Source organism: Clupea harengus, chromosome 18 (assembly GCF_900700415.2).
Source record: "Clupea harengus chromosome 18, Ch_v2.0.2, whole genome shotgun sequence".
In the NCBI taxonomy this organism is placed as follows: domain Eukaryota; kingdom Metazoa; phylum Chordata; class Actinopteri; order Clupeiformes; family Clupeidae; genus Clupea; species Clupea harengus.
Window position 1 is genome coordinate 25,645,274 of NC_045169.1, and position 20,187 is coordinate 25,665,460.

The 20,187-nt window shown below is 45.7% G+C and overlaps 1 protein-coding gene across 7 annotated transcripts in view; it reads right to left on the reverse strand.

Moving 5' to 3' along the window:
- Positions 1-18,216, reverse strand: part of clcn3 (chloride channel 3) — a 46,777-nt gene extending 28,561 nt beyond the window's left edge. For 2 of the 7 annotated variants that reach the window (XM_031584500.2, XM_031584499.1), the window contains exons 1-2: positions 18,062-18,215; positions 11,464-11,627 (exon numbers count right to left, since the gene is read on the reverse strand). In XM_031584500.2, the coding sequence (XP_031440360.1) occupies positions 11,464-11,623 (160 nt within the window). In that variant the 5' untranslated portion in view covers positions 11,624-11,627; positions 18,062-18,215. Of the gene's footprint in view, positions 1-4,291; positions 4,750-8,299; positions 8,970-11,463; positions 11,628-18,061 lie in introns of those variants that run through there. The other 5 variants (XM_031584497.2, XM_031584502.2, XM_031584501.2 and 2 more) reach the window with 5 other exon arrangements.
- Between the last annotated feature and the right edge of the window lie 1,971 nt (positions 18,217-20,187).

Here is a 20,187-nt window from a genome sequence, read left to right on the forward strand (position 1 = left end):
GACTCAGAGCAGGACAGAGTGGGCTGGATGCAGATTAGACTTATGCTGACTATGGCTGTGTGTGTGTGTGTGTGTGTGTGTGTGTGTGAGAGAGAGAGAGATCTCAGTGCTGATGCAAGAGCTCTGAAGTCTTCCTCTGTAACACTGCACTGTGACATGCTGAAGAGAGAAAAGAAAATCTAGAGCTATTCTTTATTTCCTTTTAGACAATGAAATATTACTCAAATTCATAATATATTTTTTTAAAATAATATTGTGTTTGTGTGTGTGTGTGTGTGGAGAGGATGTAGGGGTTGCACGTGTGTCTATGTCAGAAATAAAGAAGTAAGAAACCAGTGAGACGATAGTCTTTTAGTAGTAACCAGTGAGAGTATAGTCAAACTGAGAGCAGAACAGACAGAGGGGAGGGGGATATGGAGACTCACAGACTGAGAGATAGGGAGACTCACAGACAGGGGAGACTCACAGACTGGGGAGGGGGATAGGGAGACTCACAGACAGGGGAGACTCACAGACTGGGGAGGGGGATAGGGAGACTTACAGACAGGGGAGGGGGATAGGGAGACTCAATGGAGACTCACAGACTGGGGAGGGGGATAGGGAGACTCAATGGAGACTCACAGACAGGGGAGGGGGATCGGGACACTCACAGACTGGGGAGACTCACAGACTGGGGAGGGGGATAGGGAGACTCAATGGAGACTCACAGACAGGGGAGGGGGATAGGGACACTCACAGACTGGGGAGACTCACAGACAGGGGAGGGGGATAGGGAGACTCACAGACTGGGGAGGGGGATAGGGACACTCACAGACTGGGGAGACTCACAGACTGGGGAGGGGGATAGGGACACTCACAGACTGGGGAGACTCACAGACTGGGGAGGGGGATAGGGAGACTCACAGACTGGGGAGGGGGATAGGGACACTCACAGACTGGGGAGGGGGATAGGGAGACTCACAGACTGGGGAGGGGGATAGGGACACTCACAGACAGAGGGGAGGGGGATAGGGAGAAGCACAGACTGGGGAGGGGGATAGGGAGACTCACTGCTAGAGGAGAGGCACAGACTGAGAGATAGACAGACAGCGGGGAAGGAGGAGCACAGCTGCTTCATGGATTCTTGACTCTAATGCATTTCATCAGATCTGTGTCAGGTGCTCATACATCAACTCTCCACCTTCCTCTCCCTCTACCTCTTCCTCTCGCTCTACCTCTCTCTCTCTTTCTCTCTCTCCACCTCTCTTACACACACACAGACTGTTCAGAGATACATGCCTGCAAATAACTTTCAAGTGTGTGTGTGTGTGTGTGTGTGTGTGTGTGGGGGCTTAGTCAGCATAAGCCCTGAGCGTTACGGTGGCCTGGTGGCCCCAAAGCTGATAAACCCAAGAACACAGAAGCCCGTCCCCTCCTGCTGCCACTTACATAAAATAAAAACATCAGCCAGGGCCTCTGCTCCACTGCAAGGGTACCTGAGCTCTGCCCCTCTGCCCCTCTGCAAGGGTACCTGATCTCTGATCCTGCCCCTCTGCCCCACTGCAAGGGTACCTGATCTCTGATCCTGCCCCTCTGCCCCACTGCAAGGGTACCTGATCTCTGATCCTGCCCCTCTGCCCCACTGCAAGGGTACCTGAGCTCTGATCCTGCCCCTCTGCCCCACTGCAAGGGTACCTGATCTCTGATCCTGCCCCACTGCTCCACTGCCCCACTGCAAGCTCTGAGGGCGGAATATAATGATCTTGATAGCTGTTGACACACACAGAGCAGTGGCCAGCACACACACACACACACACACACACACACACACACACACACACAGAGCAGTGGCCAGCCAGCACACACACACACACACACACACACACACACACACACACACACACACACACCAGTGGCCAGCACGCACACACACACACACACACACACACACAGACAGAGCAGTGGCCAGCACGCACACACACACACACACAGAGAGAGAGAGAGAGAGAGCTTGAGCCTACAGCTAACTTCACTTGCGCATGCTAAGAGTATCCACAGCAGAGGAACTAGGCCTGAAGAGGGTATGCAAAACAGAAAGGAAAAAAATAAAAATAATAATAATTAAGAAAGTAAGAAAGAAAGAACGAACCCTAAGGGAAGGCTGTAAATGTGTTCAGCTCAATACTGTTATAAAAAACATGCATTTGCCGAGTCTGCCATGGCCTGTTAAAACACTCACAATAAGCTTTTTTGCTTCCTTAGCTCGGAGACGCTTAGAATAGCATTATTTTCTTCCAGGAAGTGGTGTTCCCCACACACACACACACACACACACACACACACACACACACACAATCATGTGACCCATGTTGCCATAGGACACGGTTCTGCATAGTCATGTTAGCACTGTAAATAGGCAGCGTCATGAAGTGTTGCACAACACACCCTGCCAACCGCTAATGCAAAATAAATATGTGTGTTTGATACGTGTAAAACATGTGTGTGTGTGTGTTTGATACGTGTAAAACATGTAGTGTGTGTGTGTATGTGTGTGAGTGTGTTTGTGGGTTAGCCACTATCACTAATGGGTGGAGATTGATTAACCTGATCAATGAGGGTCATCATAAGGTCACATTAAGGACAACTCTTTGTGTGTGTGTGTGTGTGTGTGTGTGTGTGTGTGTGAGTGTGTGTGAGTGTGTGTGAAATGTTAGTGTTTAACTTTCCTCACCAATACCAACACCAAGAGTGAGTTTGTCTAAATGATCTCAAAGATATTCAAAGCGGATCGTATTATCAGACAAATGTTTACACACATTCCCTCACCTATAACTGGGGCACTAGCCTGTTACAGATTAGCAAGGTATATAACGGGACACACACACACACACACGGTTCTGGAGAGCTTAGGTTCTCACCTCAGGGACAGATACTATCGGACAGGAAGTAAGAGAGACCTTCGCAATTCATTGACAGAGAGAACAAAGCCGTGTGTTGACAGTAGCACAGCCGTTTCAGGTCTTGAATTCGTGGCTCTTTGAGGTAATCATGCACACACACACACACACACACACACACACACACACACACACACACACTTAACCTAGTGAGCTTAGACTTCAAACTTGGGGTTTACTGTGTATGATGAAGGAGCTTGCTGCTGAAGTAGCTAGTTAAACTAGTGTTAAAACTTGACCAAAAGAACCCCTATCAGGACAGACATGGGAAAGGATATAGAGGATAGTGTGTGAACAGTAAATATTTGGATATGGGACAGTATTAATAGGCAGGCCCAAATAACTTTCAAGTAGGATGTGTATACCACTTAGTGTGTGTGTGTGTGTGTTTGTGTGTGTGTGTGGGGGGGGCTTAGGCATTGTTGTTTTGTTTTTTTAACAACAACATACAATATATAAATGTTTATGTAAAAGGGGCATCTGAATCTCAGCTGCCAAGTTGATTTTCTTACATTCGAAAATGATTGTAAAGACCTACATTGTAAGCATGTTCAAGATGCCCATGAGCTATGTTGTAGCTATTCAGGGTCTGGGAAAAGACCCTGAAAATGTGGGAGGGTCTTGGATGGGATCAATGAGTCTTTCCTGTTGAGACTGCAAACAATTATGCACGCCAGACAAACCTAAAGGCGAGCCAGCTCAACATCTGGAACAAGTGGTTTCCCCAAAGCCCCCCCCCCCCACACACACACACACCTGCCATATTTTCTCCAGGGAGAAGATGGAGGCTTCCCTGACACACAGAACGCAAACGCATCCACCCACTCGAACAGTCACAGTCCTTTGCGCTGGGATGAGCAAGGCTCTTCTGTGCAGATAGCACCTCAATGTACACACACACACACACACACACACACACACACACACACACACAAGAGAGACTGATGACGAACACACGCCCGCACGCACGCACACAAACATCAACGCTAAACACACACGCGGGCAGGCGCGCGCATGAGTTAAATACAGTGAAGATTAATAATCTACGGAATAGAAGAACAGCCCGTGTCGAGTCACGGTTGGCAGACTACCGGACGACATATTCACCCACGCAGTGACAATAATTCCCTGTACAGATAACCATTATACCGCCCCATCCTAAATCGTGTGGATATCCCACATCACACAACCACACGAATATCACATATAGCACTGGGCCGGAGTAAGAAAGAGGATGTAGGGCTACGAGCTCCATTCATCCGTAGAAAACGCGCGCAGTGGGGGGTGGAGAGAAGGGAGAAGTAGAGAATACAAACGGAGGTTCTCGGGGGTGAGCGCTGGAATGTGTGTCGTACCTCTTTTCGGCAGCTCTTGCAAGGGAATGGTATCCCCTCCCCCGTCGTAGGGGAGGTAGAGGTCCTCCGACAGCTCCTCCATGGTAAACGTGCGGTGTTGCGCTGTGCTCGAGCTAGCAAGCGCTCTACGCTTAATTAACCTATGCTATGAAGGCTATGCTAACGATAGCGCAGATTCAGGCTCTGGAGATCTGACGAGAGCGGCTGCCATATTTATTATCATCCGAGTAAGGCCCTCGCAGTGTGTATCTATCTGCGTGTGTGAGTGTGAATGTAAGCGAATGTGTGAGAGCGTGTGTGTATGTACGTGCGTGTGTGTGTGTGTATCTGTCTGTGCAAATATAAGTGAGTGCGCGCGCCACCTTCGCTCGCGCTGTTGCACTTGCTCTCATTCTCTCTCTCTCTCTCTCCTGCAGCAGCTGACCGCTCTGAGGCGGATGATGTCATCGCAGAAAAGACGATCAAGAGAGAGGGAGAGAGAAGAGGAAAGGAAGGACGGAGGGAGGGAGGGCAGTTCGGTTGCCACTAGCAACAGTCGAGCCCAGAGGAAGATCTCACTTGCGGCAGGGCAGGGGGGATCTGGAGCTGAAGCAGGAGGATGGCAGCAAACAGCTCATGTATGGAACAGTCCATTTAAAGCTCAAACGGGAGACAGCCTCTGTGGCAGGGGCTCGGTAACAGCAGTCACGAGCGGGATGGGGAACGCGGACACAAACACACAACCGCATACACACTTTATTAAGCGCACCACAGCAACTGTGTATATTACATCTTTAGCCATCTGAACTGTGCACTAAGAACATAAACCCACGATTAATTTGATTTGAGCAAAATGACATGAATGCTCTCATTCAGACACCTGAGAGACCACAGTCTGCTGCCTGTGTGGTTTTCACATCAGTCACGAGAGACAATAGCAACTATATCTATCTACCACACCACTAACTGTGTCTATTAAACCCCATATCCCTGTTTATGTGAGGTAGGAGATCACTAACTGTCTCTATTAAACCCCACATCCCTGTTTAGTGAGGTAGGAGATCACTAACTCTCTCTATTAAACCCCACATCCCAGTTTATGTGAGGTAGGAGAGAGCTGTGTGAACAATGTACACCGTGCAACCTTGGGGTGAGACTGTATTCATTTAATCTCTTCAGTGGCTGTGCTCACTGAACCAGAAAGAACAGTATGTGCATGCCTGAGAGAGAAAGAGAGAGAGAGTGTGTGTGTGAGAGTGAGACAAAGACTGAGAGAGAGTGTGTGTGTGTCTGTCAGGGAGAGAGAAGTAGTGGTGCACTAGGCTACAAAGTCTATTTTGTTTGTGTGGCTGAGAATACTGAGAATGTGTGGTTGCACCTGTCCCCATCCACCTGTCAGCATGAGTATACACACACACACAGTCACACAGAGGCAGGTCTTTCCAAAAATAACGCTGACTACTGAATCATAAAGTAATTCATGCTGAAACATGTTTTACCCGAGTTACACACCGTCGTTCATACCTAATCACAGTGGATATTACAACTACTAAAACCACAGAAAGACTTACAACCACAGCTAGTGTATAAAAATGCCTCCAACTCCTTCTCTGCCGCTGGTACCTTCCACACTTCAACTAAGTGCATGCTAGGTCATTCTTCACACTATGAAACTGACACCCTGTATTTTGTGTGGTTTTCTCAAGGCAATCTTAAGAAGATTTGTGCATTGATTCAAGAATGATTAAGGGGTTGGCAACTGCATACCAACAGATTAGGCAGAAAGCGAAGGACTATGTCTCCATATTAAAGGCCTCTTTATACACACTGAGGGGTGTCTCCATATTAAAGGCCTCTTTATACACACTGAGGGGTGTCTCCATATTAAAGGCCTCTTTATACACACTGAGGGGTGTCTCCATATTAAAGGCCTCTTTATACACACTAAGCCTCTTTATACACACTAGGGCCCCACTATTAAAGGCTCTTATACACACTGAGGTGGCGCTTTGTCTCCATATTAAAGGCCTCTTTATGACACACTGAGGGGGTGTCTCCACATTACAAGGCACCTTATTACACACTGAGGGGCTGTCTCCATATTAAAGGCCTCTTTATACACACGAGGGTGTCCCTCCCATATTAAAGGCCTCTTTATACACGATGAGGGGTTGTCTCCCATATTAAAGGCCTCTTTATACACCACGGAGGGTGCTCCAGTATTAAGGCATGATTAAGGCGGTTGGCAACTGCACATACCCAACAGAGTTAGGCAGAAAGCCGACAGGAGTATGTCTTCCATATTTAAAGGCCTCATACACTGAGGGGTGTCTCCATATTAAAGGCCTCTACACTGAGGGGTGTCTCCATATTAAAGGCCTCTACAATGAGGGGTGTCTCCATATTAAAGACCTCTACACTGAGGGGTGTCTCCATATTAAAGGCCTCTACAATGAGGGGTGTCTCCATATTAAAGGCCTCTACACTGAGGGGTGTCTCCATATTAAAGGCGTCTTCACTGAGGGATGTTGTTTGGCTTTGGGGATATGAATATGGGCACACGTATATATATTATTATACGTGTTAAACCTTTCAGGATCATGTGTTTCCTGTTAGCCCCGCTGGTTACACATTTTTTTTTTTTTGTTTTTGTTACAGACAGGACAATGTTAAATTCCTTGGTTGGGTACTTCCCACACTGGCCAATCCTCCCACTGCCACATGAAAGTACTCACACTGAGCTGTCTAACCAGTATATCAACAGCCCAACCATAGATCCTGACCAGCAGGACACAACAAAAACAACTGGCTGGAGACAGCTGTTGTACCCGGGATCCGTAAAGGCCCTCCTTCACAGTACAACATGCGCTGTCTGTGGCCCACAACGGCTGAACACAACAACATGACTGCCCAACCATAGACTCTGAGCAGCAGGATACAACAACAACAAAGCTGCCTTCGTGAGCATTTGACTGGGGTTTTCAAGCAGGCATCTTCCTTCATCGATGTTATGTTGAATTGTGAAGGCTCAATAGTGGTGTGCACTTTTTTCTGCCCCTCTCCCACCAAAGAAGTTCTACTGCCACTATCATTAACCGGCAAAGAGTTAACCTCAACTCGTTTATTCTCAAACAAGCACGCAAATGATTCAAAATCCTGATTACATCTCCATGTGGCAATCAGAGACTACCTTCCTATAATTCAATATATATATATATATATATATATATATATATACACACACACACACACACACCAATTCTGCAGAAACAACCCAATGATAACTGCTGTTTTTAAGCATTTTCACTCCTCTGTAATTATACTATGTACTTCCATTTTAAGTATTGTTTGTGCTGAACAACCAACCTGAAGTTAGTCTTATCACCTACACTTGATAAATAGTCATTGCTAACACAGTAAATACTCAAGCATCTTATCTTATCTGAGATCCCAGACAGCAGTGAGCATTTCAGTCATGCCTGTGCTTGTGCTGAACTGAGAAGGTTAGCCCTCAAGCTAACGGATCAGAGTGGTTGTTAGCCCTCAAGCTAACTGATCAGAGTGGTTGTTAGCACTCAAGCTAACTGATCAGAGTGGTTGTTAGCACTCAAGCTAACGGATCAGAGTGGTTGTTAGCGCTCAAGCTAACTGATCAGAGTGGTTGCTGTGTATTTTATACAAGTGCTCCAACTACTGTTCTGCCAGGGCTACAGCTGTTTTTCACACCAGCTGAGAATGAGTGACAACGAAGAACTTCTATGAAACTTCTGCTTCTTCATTTGTCAGAGTCATATAAATATTACCATTGGCAATTATACAAAAACTACACACATCAACGTTCACTGCTATGTGCAGTGGTAAAACTGGTCTGGTTTTAAAAGTTAGCCTTTTTCCTGAAACCTATACATTACCAGACAGACAGACATACATACATAAATAATAAAATAAAATAAAATTTTACACACTCAGAAAAAATCTTCGGAAAAAAACCCCCCACACACTCCATTAATCTTCATCTGAACTTGATACCTTTTGCTCAGTTGTAAGACGGTTCCGTAACTGTTGATGATATCACCCATTGACTCCTCCTTGTGGTTGCCAATCCCTTTCCAGCTTTGATCGACCCTCACTGGATCAATGTCCTCTTCAGTCCCAAAGATATGAAATCCACCTCCTCGGCCATGGTGCTTTTGCGCACTACCCAAGTTCTGAAACTCTACACCTCTTCAAGGTGCTAATAGGCCCCAACCATGACTCGCTCGCATTCTCACACACTCATACGAGATTGTATAAATAGCTCCTCCGGTAATTCCAGCTGTCAGGCGTATGTATCCACAGGAAGAACGAGGTGAGCACTCCTTGCTTGTTCAAGTAACTTCCTGAAGCACCTGTTCTTAATGACCAAACCGGTTTTCTGGAATCTTCTGTCTTCACGCTCCTTACGTCACTGGGACTTCACCACGTCATCAAATATACCTTAACGTACCTGAACACCCCCCGCCACCCTACTCGCCCTAAACCCTCCTCCTAAACCAACCTCAGTGCCTATACATCTGTCACCATCTGGCCAGTTCCCACCAACACACCGTGTAGTCTTCCTCCACCCTCTATCCAAACAACAGGAGAGATCCCACCTTCCAAGCACTCCTGCCACATGTAACGTTTGTTTACTGTCCGCGAACGCGAGTGTGTCTGGGTGTGACGCCGAGGCACCTTGTTGTGGGTCACCCGATGCCACGCTGCCCCACCGGCACCGCCCGGCACGAATGAGGCCCTGTGATTGGACGCAGATTACTGAATGGCAGCGTAACCTGATATCTCTGTGGGGTTGGTCCGTCCCTCCGTCCCTCCGTCCTGCTCGGGGCCTTGCTGGCAGCGTCTCAGTTTGAGATAGCCCACACCCACACAATGGAGTTTGTCTCCGAGCGACACAACACTGCCTTCGCACCTCATGAATTATGAAGTCAGTAATGAATTTACGCACTCAAACGCAAACACACACACACACACACACACACACACTTCATTTATCTCTCTCAAACAAAAACACACACATACATACACAGACAAGGAGACAGGAAGACTGCATTCATGTGCTGTTCAAGAGAAACAGAAAGAGATTGTGAGAGAGCGGTTAGCCTGCAATTACATGAGAGCATAAAGTATAGCTTATCTCAGGCCATGATAACCACTTTATCTCTCCTTAGTCTCTTTTTGGCCATAGTAAGTCAGGCAAACACTGTGGTGGACTTTAAATATATATATATAACTCTTATCAGTTAGGAAATATGTCAGTGGCATATCAACAGACCTCTCCACATGTGTGTGGAGACACACACACACACACACACACACACACACACACACACACACACACGTGGAGAGGTCTGTTGTTATCCCAATGACATATGTCCTAACTGATTGAGTAAGAACTGTTCTTCCACAGTCTTGTCCACATTTAATCCCAATGTTGTCTTATAATCATGTTTACTGTATAATGGGACAGGACATGGATGGTCTTTATGGTAAGATCAGCTAAAGCAGTCTGGTTTTCATGTCGACAGCAACACTATGTCTGCCAGTTGCTTTGAGACCGCTGCAGTATGGACCCTCTCTGAAACCACGCCCCCCTACCCCCCACCCCCAAACCCACACACAGACAGACACAAACACACACACACACAAGAGGCCCTGTGTTGCACCAACGCACTGGGTAGGACAGTGAATGAGACTAGGAGAGACCAGATAAGGGGGGTGGGGGGGTGGGTGTGAGGAGAACAGCTCTCTCTTGTTGTCCTCTTCTGTGTGTCGCCTAGATGCTATTCAGCTCTGCTACTAACTGCAAACAACTACAGGCTATTAGGCTTTATGGAATACATAAACAACCATCCTGAGCACAGACCCTTTTAGTGTAGATGACACACACACACACACACACACACACACACACACACACACACACACACACACACACAGTCAAGCGTTCTTCTTATTATTGCTGCTATGTGATGGGGGAAAAAACTGACTTGTAGCACAAGGCTGTGCATCATCACACACTCAAAACAACAAAAGAAGAAACAAGAAATAATTGGCCAAACAGACGTATGAATGTAAATTACACAGGTCTGTGAACAGTCGGAGGGAGCATGCTTCATACCAAAGGAGTAAAAAGCCACAAAGAAAAAGATTTATGTTCTGATGAGCTTATGATGAACATGTGGGTGTGTTTTCTGTGTATAACAAAGCCGATCTTCGGTGTCAAATGACAATGGACATACGAGGATCCAAAGGACAGGAAGACATCACTCTTCCCCAAAGACATTTCGGGCATTTAGAGTCAAAGGTCAGACTCCTAACAATAGCATTTAGCTTAGCTTAGCATAAGAACGCCACTTTCCTGAATAGAAATGGCCAAGGAGGCTAACCAAAGTTACATTCTTTCTTACTGATAACTTACATCCTTTCTCAACAATCTGTGCAACACACTGGTTTACCTCAAATAGCATGTACTGGTCTAATTTGATGATTCAGTGATGATACACAAACAGAAACCTTGGCACAGATAACCAAGGAAGGGGGATCACCACAGCCAGGCCTAGACAGAGCCAGAGCTTCCATTGCATTATGGGAAATGGAGGATGTGAAATGAAGGGAAGAGGATCATTGGTCCAACGTAAGAGTAATACAAAAAAAGATGAATTTGAGGATGAAATGAAGAACATAGGAGAGTGGGATTACAGCACAGCATTCCAGGAGGCTCTTGAAGGTGGAAGGATGTTTATTATAAGTTGGTGGAGGGGTGGCTAGAGGAGGTGAAAGGCAGGGTGGGAGTCATGGCAACAACTGTCACCAAAAACAAAAAGAGGTATCCAAGCAATGACTCCAAACCTGCATGAAGGCAGAACGTAGATCATCCAAAGCTGAAATGACAACGACCACAAAAGATTTTCTCCAACCACCATTCCATCACAACCCAAAGATAAAACAATGAGAAACTAAGGAATGGGGACTGCCACCTCCACATCACCAAGGCAACCAAAGGATCAACGAAATGGAACAAAACGATGAACAAAAATAAAAATGGACAGGACAGGACAGGAGGCTGAAAGTATGAGGATCTAGCAGCTTGGCCTTGCCCGGCTCGGAGCAGGGGACTGGGGTAGGGGGTTAGCCCAATGGAGGAGCCACCCTACCTGGGGAGGCGTCCCCGTCCAGCAAGCTGTCGTCCTCGGTGGTGTGGAAGTCCATGATGACGCCGGCCCCATCCAGCAGCTCCTCGTCGCTGCTGGCGCTGGTGATGCTGTTGTAGCTGTTCCTGTAGTAGCCTCGGGTGCACAGCTGCGCAGACTCCATCTAGCTACACACACACACACACACACATAAGACTCCATCTAGCTACACACACACACACACACACACACACACACACACACACATAAGACTCCATCTAGCTACACACACACACACACACACACACATAAGACTCCATCTAGCTACACAGTGCCCTGTGCGTGCATACACACACACACACACACACACATAAAGAGTGCGTCCAGAATCTTACATGAGGAAACCCTGCTGAGAATGAAGCTAGAGTGTCACACAAAACACACACACACACGACACACACACACACACAGACAAACACACACACACACACACGTACCCCTTATGTGGAATGCAAGGCACACTCACACACAGGTATCTCTGCTGTATAGCAGGTCTGAGTAGCAACAGAGAAGCCAAAACTGTGGGCTTGTTCTAACACCTGCCTGCCTGCTGCTGCAGAGATGACGCTCCGACAAGTGCTGCCCCCTAGGGGAGGTGGAATCAAACTGTAGGTCCCACTTCTACAGATTGAATAGTAGATATCAAGGTCCCTTGAACAATGGTTATGTGGTCACTTGACCACAACTTCAACGCCAAAGTCAACAAGTCAACCGGCCAAAGACAGAGAAACTCAGTCACTTATGAATGCTACATTCTTCCGTAGCCCTAACTGACATTTTGGGTGTGGAACATGTTAAAGTAACACTATGCAACAATGTGACACTTTTTGAGGTATGGTTTTATAGGCAACTAGTTTTGGTACCGTCCTCAAAATTCATTTTGACAGCATATGGTCATGTGAAGGACCGATAAACACCAGTGTCTTTCCCACTAGCCATCCAGGATATGCCTTATGTAGTTCTGTGTAACGGGCTGGTACACCCTGCAAAAATGGAAGAAAAGCTTTCTCACGCATGACTTTGCCAGCTATACTGCCCAAAGCCACCAGTTAGTGTGTTGGCAAGCTTCTATCAGTGTCAGCTGGGCTGTTGGTGGTGTTTGCAGGGGTGAACTGAGGGGTGAGGGGGGCATAAGGGGTGAACTGATAACAACACCAACTTAAGTAAAGTGGGGGGGTGCATGTCTGCTTCTGCTAGGGAGGGCTGGCATCACTCACTCACACTGTCCCTTTTTATGTCTTTCCTTCCATCTATCCTCTCCCTCTCTCCATCCTCTCCCTCTCTCCATCTTCTCCCTCTCTCCATCTTCTCCCTCTCTCTCTTGTGGATGTATCATGTGAGGCATCACAATCACATGTCTTGTTCATATTTCCTGATAAAACACTGGGGGGATAAAACAGCCTTAGAAAAGTACACATTTCTATTTCCACTCGCGTCGCTGGAATATCACTTGATCGAGAGAGAGAGAGAGAGAGAGAGAAAATGAGAGAGAGAGAGAGAGAGAGAGAGAGAAAGAAAGAGAGCGTGAGAGAGAGAGAGAGAGAGAGAGAGATCAGCACAATGCAGCAGCTCTGGTCATGATTCTCCTCAGCTGACCTCTTGTCTGTCCAAATGTTGTCAATTATTAAAAAGACATTAACCATATGAAGTGAGCCCGGAGGCAGACGTCTGCATGAGGCATACTTGTGCAACAATCTGGGTCCATTTCAGTTTTATTTGAGGTATTTTCCTCTGTTTTACACTTTAATGTTGTAAATTAATAAATAAATAAATACACATTAATCTTGTTGTTTTTGTGTCCAACGTATTTTCCACTTATCTTTTATGTAAAGTCAACTGTAACGAGGAGAGTGAGATAAAGAGAAAGGAGCAAGAAGGACAGAGAGAGACAGACAGAGAGCGAGACAGACAGACAGACAGAGAGAGAGAGCGGAGAGGGATCAAGCAATGAAAAACCACTTGTTCTATCAGATTAAAGCAAAGAAATCAAATTCATTACCCTCGCTTAAAAAGAAAAACACACAAACACACACACATAAACTCTTTTCAGCTGACGCCGAGCAGCTAACTCTGTTGGCCAACTCTGGGCTCTGAGCACGGGGCAGCTGCCTGGGCATCTCAGCCTATCTGGGCCAATCGAGAGTTCTGTCTAGACGAAGAAGAATGATACCATAAACGTCTTCTTTTCCGAGCCGGCGGCTGGCAATCGGCAGTGAAATTCGATCAGCGCATCGGTTTTCTGAAAGGAACGCAAGCTAACGGGCTAGTGCCTCAGGGCCAATGCAAGTTAAACTGCACATAAGGTGTGTGTGTCAATACGAATGGAGGATGAACCATATTGAGGGTGACATACAGGAATACAAATAATCTAACATCAGAACAGATATATATATCCTACACGTGCTTACACATTCAATTTTATTTATATAGAGCCAAAACAATACAATTGTGTCAAGGCGCTTTACAGAGCCCAGGGCCTGAACACATATAGCACATCAGAGCCAAGGGCCTGAACACATGTTGAATAGAGCCAAGGGCCTGAACACATGTTGAATAGAGCCAAGGGCCTGAACACATATAACACATCAGAGCCCTGAACACATGTTGAATACCACATCAGAGCCAAGGGCCTGAACACATGTTGAATACCACATCAGAGCCAAGGGCCTGAACACATGTTGAATACCACATCAGAGCCAAGGGCCTGAACACATGTTGAATACCACATCAGAGCCAAGGGCCTGAACACATGTTGAATACCACATCAGAGCCAAGGGCCTGAACACATGTTGAATACTAGGGGTGGGAATCTCTTGGCACCTCACGATTCGATTCGATTCCGATTCAGAGGTCAACGATTCGATTCTAAACCGATTCTCGATTCTAAACCGATTCTCGATTCTAAACCGATTATCGATTATCAATTCTAAACCGATAAAACGGTTATCGATGCATCTCAATTTTTAAAACATTTGAATTTGCTACTTAGAGTCTCAAATCACTTCCTACTTTGTGTTTGATAAATCAACAGATCTATTTTTTTATTAGAGAAAAAGTTTTTCCTTGTCACAATTATGACTTTCTATGAACAATGCAATAATCGATGCAGCTTGCATTTCAACACAAAATGAATATGTAAAAAAAAAAAAAAAAAAAAAAAAAAAAAAAATTATTTTTTTTTTTTTAATTAAAAAATCGATTATGAACTTTTCTGAATCGAGACAGAATCGTTCTAAAGAGAATCGAGAGAAATCGAAAAATCGATTTTTTCCCCCACCCCTATTGAATACCACATCAGAGCCAAGGGCCTGAACACATGTTGAATAAGACATCAGAGCCAAGGGCCTGAACACATGTTGAATAAGACATCAGAGCCAAGGGCCTGAACACATGTTGAATACCACATCAGAGCCAAGGGCCTGAACACATGTTGAATAAGACATCAGAGCCAAGGGCCTGAACACATGTTGAATACCACATCAGAGCCAAGGGCCTGAACACATGTTGAATAAGACATCAGAGCCAAGGGCCTGAACACATGTTGAATACCACATCCTTGCCTCCTGCTATTGATGCTTATTGACTACTTTACAACAGGCAGTTTTCCAGCCAGTCCAGGATATCTAGGATATCACACATGCAGTATGACACATCATGATATGCCATGCTCACCATGGCAACAGTGGAGCCAGGCTGTTAAGGTGAGGGGGGAAAAGAAAGGTGGAGAGACAGAGAGAACAGTGAAAGGAAACAGAGAGAGAGAGAGAGAGAGAAAGCGATGATGGGTTGTTAGCCAGTATGAGACAAAGGAGGGGAGGAGGAGATCAAAAGAGAAAGAGGGGTCTGGGGGTGTGTGTGTGTGGGGGGGGGCACTTCCCAGTCACCCTCCGTACTCTACTACCCTGCCCTGGACTCCATTACAAAACAAAGAAAAATCAGATTTCACTCTGGACACGGCCACCCCGTCTACTTACAAGTGGCCAGTATTTAATTATGACATGCCCTCTGCATCCAGTGTCTGTTAGAGAAGGGCGAAGCACACTTAAGAAAAATAGCCCAGACACACACACACACATAAAGGACCACAGGGCCTGGTCGTCATCATCACTCTGGTAGAGGCAGACTATTGGTGGTATTGTGCGAGAGAACAGCATGCCAGACGCTATGGATCATCTGTGTACTGGTCTGGTGACATGACCTTGTGGCCAGGACCATCAGAAACAGATGGAACTCAAATCTGGGATGGGCCCGAGGATATGTGCCTCTCTCATGTTCTAGTATTAAAGTAGGTTATGAGCGTTCCCCTGTTTAAAATACCTTGTGTTTAGGGCTAGTCTAGGGGGGAAAAAGAAAACACAAGCCATCATATGCTGTGTTTTTCACTGCCCATTAAGGTCACGCTAGCCTGTGGTGTCCCTGCACACACTTACATATGACCAGGATCACTAAGTGTTAGACTAACAACAGGCACTGCACAGCAGAAATAAAAACAGGGACAAGAAGTGCAATGGACAGAAGTGCCAACTCAACAGATGAGCTCGGTGTTGCACCACTTCCAGCGTGGCACCGTGCCTCCTTGCTTTGGTTGTCATGGAAGCATTGTCAAGGAAACTGTTGCTTGGTGATGAATCCGCATTCTTTTTTTGTATTGGCTTCCGAGCTTGCTTGTCCTTGTGACCTCGTGATTTTGATATTGGGAATGGGGTGATATTAGGGGACTGGAGAAATTCAGTTGTTCATATTTTAAACAGGGGAACACTCATAACCTACTTTACTACTATAACATGAGAGAGACACATATCCTCAGGCCCATCCCAGTTCTTTGTTCCATCTGTTTTAGATGGGCCCTGGCCACAAGGTCATGTCACCAGACCAGTACACAGATGATCCATAGCTTCTGTGAACATATGACACATCCTGGGGTAAGAGTCAAAGGTTAAAAAGAACTTCCCTGGGGATCATTCAGTTCTGAGATCCTTACCAAAGGAGCAAATCTGTCCAAACCTTGAGGTGCAAGTGACGGTTTGTGTTGTGTAGTCCTTCCTGTTGGATAAGTTGCATAAGTGTGTGTAGGCTAAAGCAATGCTACATTAAAACATCTAGATTCTAGAAGCACATTAAAGAGGTTGGGATGTAGGTCAGTTGGCACAGCGAGAGTTTCTCGCGGTAGGGAGTGCAGTGTTGCAGAGAGAAAGGGCGTGAAAAAAAGAGAAAGGGTGAGGGGGGGACTCAAGCTGTGTCGTCCGGAACATAAAGTTCTTACCAAGTTAACGAACTGACATTACTCCTCCCCCCCCCCCCCCTGTCCCTAATGGGAAGGGCGCTGTCACTGTTTTTGGTTTTGGACGTTGGCCTACGCCTACTCTGTGGGCCTTTAGCAGATAATACTGGTGAAATAAATAAATAAAACAAGCAAATAAATAAGTAATCTCCAAGCCCTCACATCATGCTTGCAGCTGCAGTGCCAGGGAGATAAAATAATGAATGTTACGGGTCCGCAATCAAACCATCCCAGTCTACTTAATAATTTACGATTTTAGCCAGGCTTGTCCCGAAAGTGACATCACGCATAGTCGCAGGCGTGTTTTTTTGCGTGAGACCAAACGGTACGTCTCCTGGCGAGGCCTATATTCCGCTTTGCGGCGCCAGTCCTAAAAGAGGCCGTATTCTTCTTCTCCTCCACCACCACCATGACTTGCATGCAAATACAGGCTCCTCAGCGGAGTGTGCAGAATACTCATTCATCAAGTGTGTTGTGCCGTGAGACCGTTAACCCCGAACCTGTGATCACTGCACCGTTTTTGTACGTACACTTTCACAGCACACTGAATACATTCTTGACCAAACGTGCACTGTAGCTATCGGAACCCTGCGGCATGCTAAATAGTTAAGAGATCCATGGGAATGAACACACCACACGTTCGCACACCATACGTTGCAGAGAATACGTTCAGAATAAAGGGGTGTTGTGGAATGGAAGTATCTTGGGTAAATGGCAGAAGAGAAAAACATATAATAAAAATACAGCGGTTCTCCTGTTTTCAAAGGCAAAAAGCCTCCGCCCCCCTTTTATGGTTTGCTGAGACATAATGTGTATTTTTGAAAAAGCAAGCAATTAACAAAACAAAGCAACTGGAAAACAGCTTTTGGAGTTTCTAGGTTAAGCCGTTTTTGACCCAAGGCATTCATTCTTCAAAAATGTTCTCTCCTTAGCATTGGAGTCTCCCGGTCCCATCACTGGATAACTGGGCCCAGTGCACTTTATTGGGAAAATCGGACAACATGCAATCGATTATAAAACGTTTCTATCACTTGGGTTTTCCAACTGAATGCTAGCGGAATAACACGCTGAGTAGCATGTTTGTGACAAAATGAGGTTGTACTTAAATATATGCTTCTATCCATGGCATTAGCCTGGAAACGGCAGTTTCAGGTCCCATTCTATAACTGAATACTGGATGAATGCATGTTGGTACAGTAGGCTAGCTACGGAAAGCAGCTGGCCTTGATGCTAAAACATCCCCTCTGAGAGAACAAACGGACGCATTTGGTAATCTCTTACCTCTGCAATGCTGCTAGTCCACCCAAAATGGTATAAATCATCCTTCTCTTGAGAAAAAGAAAAGCATCGCGCAAAAAACATCTGACATTCTCCTCCGGGTGCTGTATATTTTTTTTTCTATCATCGGGTCTTGTGTCGATGACGTTAACTTCCGGTATCGTGCCCACCCCTAACCCCCCGTCAACAAATGGGACAGCCGAGGAGGAGAGAAAGGTGTTTAAGAAGTCTTCATCATTGCACCGCTTGATCATTATTCATCAGAGGGACCGTGATCTATTTCCGTCTGGGACGTCAAAAGGTGGGTTTGTAACCAGGACAGAGTGGTCTTATTTTTTATGTTTAATGTTGCAAAACTCGGTTGATTTGACACCAATATAAGATATTTTTTAATTACTTCTGTGTTATGCAATAGGCTTAACTGGCTGGTGTTGCTTTCAAGGAGTCGGCTGTTAAACTAAGAGAGACGTTAACCATTTTGGCTACGTTCACCTGTTGAGGTCAGATGTTGGACACTGGACTGTTTCTCATTGACTAAAAAGACAATCAAATCTAAGAATGTGTAGTCAACACTGTAAAACATAAACCCCTTCTGCTTCCAACTTAAACTAAGTAATCATTTAAAATATATATGGTCATATTCTCTTACTTCATGTTCTATCCCTGACATTTTCAGTTTATTTATTTGAGCTTCATATAGGTCATAAGTTTCATTACCTTTTTAATATTTGTACTGTTTGAGGACAGACTGGAGGCCAAGATGGCTACTTAGACATTAAACACAAAAGTTAGCAGGCATTGATAAACACCATCCGTGGAAAGCACATCAGTTTAATTACAAGCATTTCATTTTCACATTATACACTTCATTAGGGAAACACAGTACCTCTGGTCTAGCATTCTTCACATATGGAGGCTTGCAGCTCAACATTGAAACAGATAGCGGGCTGTGACACATGTGTGTATGATATATATGTACAGCACCAGTCGCTGTGACATATGCGTGTATAGATATATATGCACAGTACCAGTCGCTGTGACATATGCGTGTATAATATATATGCACAGTACCAGTGGTTTTTCATGGACTACCTCACGAAGCTGATTTGAAGAATGCCAAGAGTGGGCAAGCCATCATCAAAGCAAGGTGGCTACTCTGAAGAATCTAAAATCTAAAACATATTCTGGTTTGTTTAACACTTTTTTGTTTACTATATAATTCCATATGTGTTCTTCCATAGTTTTGATGTCTTCAGTATCAATCTACAATGTAGAAAATCATAAAAATAAAGAAAAACCATTGAATGAGAAGGTGTGTCCAAACCTTTGACTGGTACTGTGTATATATATTAAATAATTGACATTTCTGTGTGGAAAGTCACTGCCCAATAAACCTAGCAGAGTCAAACAGTAGAGCAGACTTGGTCCAGTCACACACACACACACACACACACACACACACACACACACACACACACACACCACACACTCAACTACCCTCCTTCTCCGACTCACACTCCCTACTTCCTACTTCCTGCCCAATTAACAAGTGAATTTAGTGCATTGAAGTATTGACTTGAGCACCATCTCAGTCAGTATCCAGGCTTCCGTAGTAGTCTGCCTCCCTGCGGTGCTGTTGGACTGGCATGTCCCTGCGTGTGTCCCTCAGCTTCTGCAGGTCCACCTCCACCAGCGCCAGGCCCGATTCCGTGGCCCCCAGGTCCGACAGCACCGTCCCCCAGGGGTCCACGGCCAGCGCGTGCCCGTACGAGGAGCGCTTGGCGTGGTGAGGGCCCACCTGGGCAGCCGCCAGCACGTAGCACTGGGTCTCCACCGCCCGCGCCCGCAACAGCACCTGGAGGAGGAGACAGCAGGTGAGCTCAACACATGTGAGCTCGACACATGCACTAACACTATTAATACTAACACACTTAATGTTGAAGGTGAGCTCGACACATGCACTAACACTATTAATTCACTTAATGTTGAAGGTGAGCTTAACACATGCACTAATACTAACTCACTTAATGTTGAAGGTGAGCTTAACACATGCACTAATACTAATTCACTTAATGTTGAAGGTGAGCTTAACACATGCACTAATACTAACTCACTTAATGTTGAAGGTG